Genomic DNA, 13,514 nt, shown 5'->3' on the forward strand with positions numbered 1-13,514 from the left:
TAATCAACCTGTTCAGAGGGGTTATTACACACCTCCAAAGCTGGTAGGACTTGAACCTGCGTCTTCCCGTCCAGCCTTAGGGACACTACGTCACAAGATGATCCCAGATAAGGGACATAGAGTCAGAGAGATGTACACCTTGGAAATAGACCTTTCAGTCCAACTCACCCATGCCGACCAGATATCCTAGCCAAATCTAGTTCCATTTGCCAGCACCTGGCCCATATCCCTCTAAACCCTTCCTATTCATGTACCCATCCAGATGCCTTTTAAATAGAGTCATTGAGATGTACAGCATAGAAACAGACCCTTCGGTCCAACCCGTCCATGCCGACCAGATATCCCAACCCAATCTAGTCCCACCTGCCAGTACCCGGCCCATATACCTGCAAACTCTTCCTATTCATATACCCATTCAAATGCCTCTTAGATGTTGCAATTGTACCAGCCTCCACCACTTCCTCTGGCAGCTCACTCCATACACGTACCACCCTCTGTGTGAAAAAGTTGCCCCTTAGGTCTCTTTTATATCTTTCCCCTCTCACCATAAACCTATGCCCTCTAGTTCTGGACTCCCCAATCTTAGAGAAAAGATTTTGTCTATTTACCCTATCCATGCCCCTCATAATTTTGTAAACCTCTATAAGGTCACCCCCTCAGCCTTTGACGCTCCAGGGAAAACAGCCCCAGCCTGTTCTGTCTCTCCATATAGCTCAAATCCTCCAACCCTGGCAACATCCTTGTAAATCTTTTCAAGTTTCACAACATCTTTCCGATAGGAAGGAGACCAGAATTGCACGCAATATTCCAACAGTGGCCTAACCAATGTCCTGTACAGCCGCAACATGACCTCCCAACTCTTGTACTCAATACTCTGACCAATAAAGGAAAGCATACCAAACGCCTTCTTCACTATCCTATCTACCTGTGACTCCAACCTGCACTCCAAGGTCCCTTTGTTCAGCTCCCTAGGACCTTACCATTAAGTGTGTAAGTCCTGTTCAGATTTGCTTTCCCAAAATGCAGCACCTCGCATTTATCTGAATTGAACTCCATCTGCCACTTTTCAGCCCATTGGCCCATCTGGCCCAGATCCTGTTGTAATCTGAGGTATCCCTCCTCGCTGTCCAATACACCTCCAATTTTGGTGTCATCTGCAAACTTACTAACTCTATTCCTGATGAAGAGCTATTGCCGAAACATCGATTTTCCTGCTCCTCAGATGCTGCCTAACCTGCTGTGCTTTTCCAGCACCACTAACTGTACCTCTTATTCTTGCATCTAAATCATTTTTGTAAATGACAAAAAGTAGGGGATGCAGCACCAATCCTTGTGGCATTCCACTGGTCACAGGCCTCCAGTCTGAAAAACAACCCTCCACCACCACTCTCTGTCTTCTACCTTTGAGCCAGTTCTGTATCCACATGGATAGTTCTCCCTGTATTCCGTGAGATCTAACTTTGCTAATCAGTCTTCCACGGGGAACCTTGTCGAACATCTTACTGAAGTCCATATAGATCACATCTACTGCTCTGCCCTCATCAATCCTCTTTGTTACTTCTTCAAAAAACTCAATCAAGTTTGTGAGACTTGATTTCCCATGCACAAAGCCATGTTGACTATCCCAAATCAGTCCTTGCCTTTCCAAGTACATGTACACTCTGTCCCTTAGGATTTCCTCCAACAACTTGCCCACCACCGACATCAGGCTCACCGGTCTATAGTTCCCTGGCTTGTCCTTACCACCCTTCTTAAACAGTTGCACCATGTTAGCCAACCTCCAATATTCTGGCACCTCATCTGTGACTATTGATGATACAAATATCTCAGCAAGAGGCCCAGCAATCACTTCTCTGGCTTCCCACAGAGTTCTAGAATACACCTGATCAGGTCTTGGGGATTTATCCACGTTTATGCATTTCAAGACATCTAGCACTTCTTCCTCTGTAATACGGACATTTTGCAAGGTGTCACCATCTATTTCACTACAGTCTGTATCTTCCATATCCATTTCCATAGTAAATACTGATGCAAAACACTCGTTTATCATTTCCCCCATTTTCCATGGCTCCACACAAAGGCAGCCTTGCTGATCTCTGAGGGGCCCTATTCTCTCCCTAGTTACCCTTTTGCTCTTAATGTATTTGTAAAAACCCTTTGGATTCTCCTTCATTCTATTTGCCAAAGCTATCTTATGTCCCCTCTTTGCCCTCCTGACTTCCCTTTTAAGTATACGCCTACTTCCTTTATACTCTTCTAAGGATTCACTCAATCTAACCTGTCTATACCTGACATGTGCTTCCTTCTTTTTCTTAACCAAACCCTCAATTTCTTTAGTCATCCAGCATTCCCTATACCTACCAGCCTTCCCTTTCACCCTGACCGGAATATACTTTCTCTGGATTCTGGCTATCTTATTTCTGAAAGCTTCCCATTTTCCAGCCGTCCCTTTACCTGTGAACATCTGCCCCCAATCAGCTTTCGAAAGTTCTTGCCTAATACCGTCAAAATTTGCCTTTCTCCAATTTAGAACTTCAACTTTTAGATCTGGTCTATCCTTTTCCATCACTATTTTAAATCTAATAGAATAATGATTGCTGGCCCCAAAGTGCTCCCCCACTGACATCTCAGTCACCTGCACTGCAATTGCACCAGCCTCCATCACATCCTCTGGCAGCTCATTCCATATATGTACCACTCTCTGCATGAAGAAGTTGCCCCATAAGTCTCTTTTATATCTCTCTCCCTCACCCTAAACCTATGCCCTCTAGGTCTGGACTGCCCCCAACCCAGGGAAAAGACTTTGTGCATTTACCCTATCCATGCTCCTCATGATTTAATAAACCTATATAAAGGTCACCCCTCAGCCTCCGACGCTCCAGGGACAACAGCCCCAGCCTAATCAGCCTCTCTCTGTAGCTCAAATCCTCCAACCCTGGCAACATCCTTGTAAATCTTTTCTGAACCCTTTCAAGTTTGACAACATCCTTCTGATAGGAAGGAGACCAGAATTGCAGGCAACATTCCAAAAGTGGCCTAACCAATGACCTGCACAGCCACAACATGACCTCCCAAATCCTGTTTCAATACTCTGACCAATAAAGGAAAGCATACCAAATGCCTTCTTCACTATCCTATTTACACACGTCACTACTTTCAAAGAACTATAAATCTGCACTCCGAGGTCTCTTTGTTCAGCAACATTCCCTAGGACCTTACCATTAATTGTATATCCTGCTAAGATTTTGTTTTTCCAAAATGTAGCACCTCGCATTTATCTAAATTAAACTCTATCGGCACTCTTTAGCCCATTGGCCCATCTGAGCAAGATCTCGCTGTACTGTGAGGTAACCTTCTTCGCTGTCCACTACACCTCCAATTTAGGTGTCATCTGCAAACTTACTAACTATAGCCCCTATATTCACATCCAAATCATTTATATAAATGATGAAAAGTAGAGGACCCAGCACCGACCCTTGTGGCACTCCACTGGTCATAGGCCTACAGTCTGACATTACAAAAATTACTATTTTTCAAAAAGCACGAAATTGAGTACAAAGTCGTATGAAACACCCTTACCGCCCGATATCACCTTTCTCCTGTAGTTTGTCAACACGGAGGTAAATGGGACTCACTAGCTGTAATACAGGACACTGTGTGATGTGAAACCTCTAGAAGGTAGGTTTTTATACAAAGGCAATCAATCCAGACTTCTGTTTCTGGCAGTTCTGGAAGTTCCAATTTTACTGCAGTTTGTTTTTATCTTCCTAATTTCTGCCATATAATGCTGACCCATATCTCAGTAATTCAGAAATAAAGCTGTTCAGATGATAGAAGAAACTATTAATATTAATAGATAATACCAAAATAAACCTTTTTCGACTGGATTTTGCCAGCCGTATGTTGATACTGAAGTTGTTGAGTTACCAGCCCACTTGAACCCAGCAGCTCGTGACGGCAAGCTACTTTATAAATTGTTGGCCATGCTGCCACCTACCATACGCTGAGGTAGTCTCTTTTTGGTTGCAGGACTTCCAGGTTGCAAGATTCAGCCCAAAGCTTCTGAATATTTTACTCTGCATCCTCATACTTCCTTTTCCTTTTTTTTTCCTGTTTGCCCAAATTAAATCTTAAATCTGAGAAACACAATATAATTTAGCTTTTCCATGACCTCTTACTTGATGTTTGGCCCTTTGAAACTATACTTACTTCTTTGCCTGTCTGTACATTAAACTTACAGGCACTAACCACATTGTGGAAGACCACCTCTGGCGGTCAGGTTTCAGCAAATTAAGGTTCAGGAAGTGAATCATTGGTGTAGCCAGTTAAAAGTCAGACTATTATAATTTCTGAGAGACCAAGATGAAAGCATGCTCACTAAATTAAAGAAATGAAACTGCAAGGATAACAAAATATCTGGCCCAAAGTGTTTCTGTAATTATCGTGCTTACAAAGTGCCTTTCATGTCCTAAGAACAACTAAGACACTTCACAATCATTGTGACACTGTTCTCAATTGGCTATAAATTCTGTGCCTTATGATCTTATTCTCCACAACCACCTGATGAAGGAGCAGTGCTCCGAAAGCTAATGTTTCCAAGTAAGCCTGTTGGACTGTAACCTGGTGTTGTGTGATTTTTAATTTTGTCCACCCCAGTCCAATACTGGCACCTCCAAGTCATCACAATTATTAAAGTACTTTTAAAATGCTTTTTGTGTCACTATGTAATGAAATATGTCAGCTGATTTGTGAAGGGCAAGGACCTGCATAAACCAAGCGTAATAAATAATATTATTATTTATAATAAGACATCAACTGCTCCATTCTCTACAATCAGACCATAAAGTTGTGCTCCTTCTCCCAGCTTACAAGCATACTCTGAAGTGTAAGGATCTGGTACAGAAAATTGTACAGTGCTGGTCTGAGGTAATGGATGAGCTCCTACGTGACTGCTTTGTGCGGATGGACTGGTCCAGGTTCAAGAATACTGTGGCCAATCTAAAAGAGTATCCCACTACCACCACAGACTTCATCATTAAGTGTGTAGAAGACTGCATACTGAAGAAGTTAATCCAAGTGTTCCCCTACCGGAAACCACGGATGAGCCGAAAGAACATTCCCTAGGGAAGTCCAGGTCTGAAGTATTCAAGTCAAGTAACCCTGACCTATACAAGAAATCTAGGTATGATCTTAACAAAGCCATCAGGTACACCAACAGATAATACCAGACTAAACTAGGGTCCCAGATTAACTACACAAACACGTTGATAGCGGCAAGGCTTACACGATATAACAGGCTACAAAGTAGCAGCCTGAAAACAATGCATCCCTTCCCATTGGGCTCGATGTATTCTTTGCTTGTTTTGAACAGAAGGTCAGTGAAATGAGGTCACCTGCCCTGATGGCCTCAGGTGCACCTGTACCCAAAATCACTGCCACAGATGCCAGGTTGACCTTCTTGAGAATGAACCCATAGAAAGCAACTAGCCTGGATGGAGTCCCCAGTCAGTGCATCAGATCCTGCAGACAACTTTAACCTCTCCTCACTATGATGCGAGGTTCCCAACTGCTTTAAAAAGCCGCTATCATCCCGGTGCTAAAAACAAAGGCACGCATTAACTCCAGCCTCCACGATTGCCTTGATCCACTACAATTTGCCAACCATTACAAAAGGTCCATGGCATATGCCATCTCCCTGGCTCTACACTCATCCCTGGAACAGCCAGATAACAATCTGTCCCTCAATGTCAGCAAGTAAAGGAGTTGACTGCAGGAAGCAGAGTGGAGGACATGGCCCTACCTGTATCAATGGTGTTGAGGTGGAGGTAGTTGAAAGCTTTAAGTTCCTTGGAGTAAATGTCCCCAAACTGTCCTGGTCCCTCCACATCAATGTTAAAGTTAAGAAAGAACACCAAATACCTCTACTCCCTCAGAAGGCTAAGGAAATTCAGCATGTCCCCAGTGACTCTGACCAATTTTTATAGATGAACCATACAAAGCATCCTATCCACATGCATCATAGCTTGGTATGGCAACTGCTCTGTGCAAGACTGCAAAAAATTACACAGCATTGTGAACACAGCCCAGTCCAACATGAAAGACAGCTGACCTTCCATTGACTCCATCTGTACTTACTTCTGTTCGGGAAAGCAGCCAACATCATCAAAGACCCCTCCCGACCCAGTTATACTTTCTCCCACCCTCTTCCCTCGGGCAGAAGATTTAAAAATTTGAAATAGATTTAAGAATAGCTGCTTCCTCACTGTTATCAGACTTATGAATGGACTTCTCATATATTAGAGTTGATCTTTCTCTGCACCTTCTCTATAGCTGTAACACTATTTTCTGCATTCTGTTCTATTACCCTGATGTACTTATGTTGTAAGGTTTGTCTGATTAGCACACAAAACAATGCTTTTCACTATTTCTCAGTGTGTGACAATCATAAATCAAATTATTTTATTTATTTTGGCAATGTACTGGTTAAAGATTAAGTGTAAAGAGTGTTATCTTCAAGTAATTATGCAGAATCGTGTCCATCCACCTTGAGGAAGGTTAATGAGTGTCTATTTTTGTTTTATTTCACAAATATACCACATACATTAAAAAAAACCGTTATACATAAACATAGTCACTGAAGCAGGAGAAAGTGAGGACTGCAAATGCTGGGGATCAGAGCTTAAAAATGTGTTGCTGGAAAAGCACAGCAGGTCAGGCAGCATCAAAAGAAAAGGAGAATCGACGTTTCGGGCATAAGCCCTTCTTGAAGCCCTTCAAGAAGGGCTTATGCCCAAAACGTCAATTTTCCTTCTCCTTTGATGCTGCCTGACCTGCTGTGCTTTTCCAGCAACACATTTTTAAGCATAGTCATTGAAGCAGCTCAGTTCTGCACAGTCTTTGCATATGGAGAAAAAAAAACAAATATTAGAATTTTACTTGCCTGACAGTTCCACAAACTCAAAGGCATTTCTGACTTACGCAAGATAGTATTTACATATATTTGAGGCACTGGGAGGGTCCGATAACTGAACAAAGCCCCATTGTACCTTAGCCAAAAGACCTTAGATGGTAGTCGTAGAGTCCTTATAGCACAGAGACAGGCCCTTTGGCCCAAATGTGTCCATGCCGACAAAGATGTATGTTCACGCTAACCCATTTCCCCACACTTGGTCCATGTCCTTCTAAACACTTCCTATCCATGCATTTGTCTAAATACCTTTGAAATATTGTTAAGGTACCTGCCTCAACCACTTCCATTGGCAGCTCATTCCATATGTGTACTATCCTTTGTAAAATAATTGCCCCATAGGCTCTCTTTTATTCTTTCCACTCTAACTTTAAACTGACGCCCTCCAGTCCTCAATTCCCCATTCCTGGGAAAAAGATTGAATGCATTAACCCTTTCCATGCCTCCCATGATCTTAGATACCTCTGTAAGGATGCCCCTCAGTCTCCAATACCCTAAAGAAACAGGCCCTAGCTTGTGCAACCTCTCCCTATAACTCAGACCATTGAGTCCTGGCAATATCCTTTTAAATTTCTTCTTCACTCTTTCCAGTTTAATAACATCCTTCCTATAACAAGGTGATCAAAACTGAACACAACATTCCAAGTGCAGCCTCATCAACATCCTGTATAGCTGCGTCATAACTTCCCAACTTCTATACTCAGTGCCCTGACGGATGAAGGCCAGTGTGCCTAAAGACTTCTTTTTCACTGCTCTGTCTACCTGTGACTCTACATTTAGAGAACTGTGAACCTGAACTCCAAGATTTCTCTGTTCCAGTACACTCACCAAGGGCTTACCATTCATCATGAAACTCCTACCTTGATTTGACTTTCCAAAATGCAACACCTCACACTTATCTATATTAAACTTCATTTGCCATTTCTCTGCCCACTTGTTTCTGACAGTCTGCTCAGGGAGCCACCCAACAGGATCCCTCTGTTCCTCCTCGCAGGATCTTGTTGCGATTTCTGATAACCTTCCTCACTGTCCACAATACCGCCTATTTTAGTGTCATCAGCAAACTTACCAATCATACCTTGTACATTCTCATCCAAATCATTGACATGGATAACAAACAGTACTGGGCCCAAAACTGACCCCTGAAGCACTCCACTAGTCACAGGCCTCCAGTCCAACAAGCATCCTTCCACTATTACCCTCTGCTTCCGACCAGCATACCAATTTTGTATCCAATTTGTTAGCTCACCCTAGATTCTATGTGATCTAACCTTCCAGAGCAGCCTACCATGGGGAACCTTATCAAAGGCTGTACTGAAATCTATATACACTAAGTCTATGGTCCTGCCCTCATCAACCTTCTTGGTCACTTCATTAAAGAACTCTTAACAAAGAGTGAGGTATGATTGTGCACTCACAAAGCCACACTGACTACTCCTAATCAAATCCTGTCTTTCCAAATGTAGGTATATCTTATTCCTGAGAATCTTTTCAAATAACTTACCTACTACAGATGTTAGGTTTATTGGTCTATAGTTCTCAGGATTTTCTTTGCAGCACTTCTTGAATATTGGCAAAACATTCGCTACTCTCCAGTCTTCCGGGACCTCAACCACGGCTAACGATGATGCAAAAATATCAGCCAGGGCCCCCACAATTTCTTCTCTAGCCTCTTGCCGTGGTCTTTCCCAACTTTCCACTAGTGGCAGCTGTCCCAAGTTTTAGTGCGTCCCTTAGCACATAGTCCTTGACTTCGGAATGTGCAATACTGAGTAAATGGTCAATCCCTTGCACAGGAAGACCAACAAATGTTGGGCAGACCAAAGACCGTCTTTCACCGAATTGACGGTCCTCCAGGCACAGTCTATTTTTGTCTCAGTGTGTCCCAGGGAACAGACTATAGAGCACTGAGTTGTGCATCACAGACTTAATCAGGACGAACATTGCATTTCTCTTCAGACTTCCTTTACAAAGGTATATTCCAGCAGAACATGTATGACATTCTCTACCTTCCCTCAGCTGCTTTGAGGGCAGTATGCAGTGGCAAAGAGAGTCCAGGCATGCATGAAGGATCTCACATGTTATGCCTTTCTCATCACCAGCCAACCTATGTCTTGGTGCTTGCTGGGAAGTTCTAGTGATGAAGCATTCTGTCAAATGTTTCTGACAGTCTGCTCAGGGAGCCACCCAACAGGATCCCTCTGTTCCTCCTCGCAGGATCTCAAGGACACTATGGGTGTCCTGATGGACTTGTGGTCAAAGGTGTTTTTCTTTGCAAGTTTCTCCATGAAGGACAGATGACACAGAATGATCCAACTATTTGGAGTGTTTCGCTGTGCTGAGGCCACTCCCATCCTTCACAACACCAAGGAGCGGTAGAATCTCAGTACATAATGACACTTGGTGTTTGTGTACCAAGTTCCTACTCACAGCTTGATGTAGCCACACACAAAGGTGGCCATTAGGATGAAAGTAATATTGGGTACATCTTCTCCCCCTTCCTTATCCAGAGCTTTGATGCTCTCGAACAGCATAGCATTCACTCAAGTAAGTGTCATCCAAAAATACATACTCCAATCCTGGAGTACTACTTGACTCAAAAACCTCATGGGTGTGGAAACAACTATAGCCTATCACAGATATTAAAACAAAGCAAACAAGTAAATATTGTGTCACTTTCCATAACAGTTTTAGAAGCAAAGCTACTTCCATCACTGTAGTTGCTTTAGAATAACAAGCTCATTTTCTCACCAGCTCCTCTATTCTTTCAGGTTTCACTTCTCGGATTGGCTCCTTCATGTAACAAAGTGCTTGCAACGAGGATCCAAAGCAACTTGGGAGGTAATTCCCACAAATGGCCACGAAGTAGTCCTTTCCTCGTTGCAGATGCAAGATTAAAATATCGTCAATGCGGTCGGTTCCCATATTTAATGAGAGTGCAGTAAATTTATTCACATACACTTCTAATTCAATTTCTACTCTTTCCCCTGCAAAGAAATGTAAAACCATGTTGATCAGTTGTTTCAAACCAACCCAAAACCAAATAATCTTCATCTGATTACTCCAAGAAATAACTCATTTAATTTGAAGAAAATTTCAAGACAACATTCTTCTATACCTTTGAATTATTGTGGCTGTTATCGACAAAAACTGAATTACAAATATATTTCAACTAAGGAAATTAGGGAACAAGTGCTGATTTGTGACAATGATGAGATAAGTGACTCTTAAGCAACTGTATGCCCCAAGGATTGAATGAATTCAATCCTACAATTAAGAAAGGGAACTATATTTAAAAGTTGAAAAGGAAGATGTTGCAAGCCCATGGTTAAGAGCCAGGAAATAGCGACTGGTTACATCTCTCAAAAGAGTCACCACAGACTAAACATCTTCTTTCTATACTGTATCATTCTAATCTCAACTCTATCCTTTCTGGATTTCCAGGAAATACGCATGTGCTTTTTTCATACGTTTAATGTGGTAGTCTCACTATTAAGCAACTTATCCTGCCCGCAGCATATTATGGCTGTGGAGCCGATTGTTTTAGTGGAAACTGACTTCTGGCAATCCCCTTGTAAAATGTAGCCCATGATTTCACACTAATTGTATGCATGATTCATTCTACTGAGTGTGAGAACTTGCCTCATACCCTGCCTTGAAAATCAACATGAAACAACAACAGGTTAATTCAGTCTGGTACACAGTAGCATATATTTTTCATTTTTCAAGTTTTTCTCATAAATATGAAATAAAATATGGCTCAATGTTCAAAAGAGATGCATCAAAAGACAGGACTTACCCTCACTCAAAATCCCCTTATTCGGTGTAGCACTGAACCATGGTTTGCAGTACGAAGGCTCATCCAGCTTGGTGATGAATTCAAACTGACAGGGAACTAGTCCAGTGTTTGCAATTGTGAGTGTTTGAACCTGAAGCTGCATGAACTTCACATTCTCAAAATGAAACTGAGAAAAAGAAAACATCACAATATGCTGTAAACAAGAACGGAATCTTATATCATCTTTAGTTTTTGTAAATACTGTATACATGTCTATCAGATTTCATTAAAGTCGTAACGAGACAAAACGAATAGTTAAAAACACTAGTGTGACAAGACAATGTTAGCCTTAACTTGCTCCATGCAAGATATCTGATCTCTGGCATCCAAACATTCCAGGGAAAGGTATTATTACCCACCCCAATAGTAAATGAATCTCATTGTCTTGACAGTCAGGGTATGATCACCAGAGTGAAATGTATTATGATGTGGAAGAATGAGAACTCAGCTCCTCCTTCAACACACGCTCTCCCATTCAAGAGTCATTCAGATTTTCAGAAGACAGAAAACCTGGAAGGTGAGTGGTGTCCATCAACCAGTTTCTTTCTAAAATCTAGGTGGAAAATTGCCAGACTCTCAAAAAATCTGGTTCCTTTGTCTGTTTCCTGTGGTCAATGCTCTTTTTCTCACAGTTCTCCTGAACAACTTTTAAGATACAGTGTAAGACCAGGAGAAATTCCAAGTCAAATTTTACTATTTGCACACTTTTTGTAAACATCAGTGAAACAAATCTGCTTTACTTTTTGTATTTGGACAGCAAATGTGGTCAGATTCCAGAATTTATGAAAAATGAACAATCTGGTTTGATGGTGATGGATCTCCAAGATTCCAGGCTCAAGATCCACCTGTTCCAGAGGTGTGCATTAATATCTCTGAACAGGTTGATTAGAAAATGTCTTTATGGGCTCCAGCAGTTCAAGATGGCAGCTCACCACCACTTTCTCAAGGGCAACTCGAATAGGTAATAAATGCTGGACCAGCCAGAAACATCCTGTGAATGAATAAAAATTAAGTGCTGGGCCCTATAAATCATGAATGGTTTGATTTCAGTCCTTGATCTGTCCTATGTCATAGAGCTCAATCAAAGAGACTATGGATAAGCTTTAAAGCAGGGGATAGGATTTCAAAATAAGCGGGCTCCTATTTAAGTCAGAAATAAAGAGGAATTGCTTCTTTGAAAGGGTCGCTAATCTTTGGAATTCTCTTCTCCAAAACACAAGGTCTTTGGACATAATAACGGTCAAGTTGGACAAATTTCTGAATAACAAGGAACTCAATGCACAGTGGCTCAGTGATTAGCACTGCTGTCTCACAGCACCAGGGTCCCAGTTTCGATTCCAACCTCGGGCAACTGTCTGCGTGGAGTTTGCACATTCTCCCTGTGTCTGCGTGGGTTTCCTCCGGGCGCTCTGGTTTCCTCCCACCGTCCAAAGATGTGCAGGTTAGGTGGACTGGCCGTACTAAACTGCCAATGGGTCTGGGGTGGGTTTCTCTTTGGAGGGTCGGTGTGGACTTGTTGGGCTGAAGAGCCTGTTTCCACACTGTAGGTAATCTAATCTAATCAATGATCATGGTGGAGAGGTTGAAAAGTGGAGTTGAGGCCACAATCAGATCTGCCATAATGGAGGAGCAAACTTGAGGGAGTGACTTGGTCGTATTTCTTACCTGCCTTATTAGTAAATTCAAAGACACTTCAGTCAAATGCTCAGAATGAGTCCCAAAACCCTCACTTCAGGAGATATCCTCCAACAGCATCTTGGTTTCTCACAAGCAGGTGATTCAGCGCCATTTTGGAAGAATTACATCAAATACAAAATGCCATAAATCACAGCACAGTGGCTCAGTGGTTAGCACTGCCACCTCACTGCGCCAGGGACCCAGGTTCAATTTCATCCTCAAGCGACTGTCCATGTAGAATTTGCACATTCTCCCAGTGTCTGCATATGTTTCCTCCTTGTGCTTCGGTTTCTCCCACAATCCAAAAACGTGGAGGTTAGGTGGATTGGTCATGCTAATTTGCCAGTTGTGTCCAGGGATGGGCAAGTTAGGTGGGTTAGCCATCAGTATTGCAGGGTTACAGGGTTAGGGAGGGAGGTGGTTCTACGTGGGATGCTTTTTGGAGTGTCGACATGAGCTTGATGGGCTGAATAGCCTGCTCTCACACTGCTAGCTATTTTAAAGCTAGTCGGCAGTGGTCCATCTCGATTTGGCTATTCTGATTAAAGAAAAAAAGACTTCAACTATATTTGGCTAGTTAAGTGCAAGTTTGGTGCAAATGAAAAGGGTGATCAAATCTATGATCAAATTTGTTTGGCAGTAACACAAGTTTGTTCGAAGCAACAATATTTAAATATTACATTGGAAAATTATTATGTCATTAAGTTGTCTACAAAGCCTGCAGTTTCACCTCATGGACAGATCCTTGATTCCTGTAGCAAGCAATTACTGCCCAAGGTGGACTGAAATGACAATTGCATATCATGGTAGATTCAGAAAGATGGATGACTCTAACAGATAACAGAATGTCTTACCTCTGTTTTGGACAAGGATACTGAAGGAATAGAATCATTCTCCATCCTGTCTAAATGACGAACAATATTTTCATATGTCTTTTTGAATAATTCTTCATTGACCACCTTTATCTGTAATTAAAAAAGACTGTGCTTAAGATCCAAACACCAGAAAGTTCTACTTTAAAAGAACCTGGAA

At 42.1% G+C, this 13,514-nt stretch overlaps 1 protein-coding gene across 10 annotated transcripts in view; it reads right to left on the reverse strand.

Moving 5' to 3' along the window:
* Positions 1-13,514, reverse strand: part of inpp5b (inositol polyphosphate-5-phosphatase B) — a 171,868-nt gene that overhangs the window by 21,610 nt on the left and 136,744 nt on the right. For all 10 annotated transcript variants that reach the window (XM_072548556.1, XM_072548558.1, XM_072548560.1 and 7 more), the window contains 3 exons: positions 13,337-13,447; positions 10,767-10,932; positions 9,719-9,954 (listed from right to left, as the gene is read on the reverse strand). In XM_072548556.1, the coding sequence (XP_072404657.1) occupies positions 9,719-9,954; positions 10,767-10,932; positions 13,337-13,447 (513 nt within the window). The remainder of the gene's footprint in view (positions 1-9,718; positions 9,955-10,766; positions 10,933-13,336; positions 13,448-13,514) is intronic.

This window comes from Chiloscyllium punctatum, chromosome 27 (genome assembly GCF_047496795.1).
Source record: "Chiloscyllium punctatum isolate Juve2018m chromosome 27, sChiPun1.3, whole genome shotgun sequence".
NCBI classification, from domain to species: Eukaryota; Metazoa; Chordata; class Chondrichthyes; order Orectolobiformes; family Hemiscylliidae; genus Chiloscyllium; species Chiloscyllium punctatum.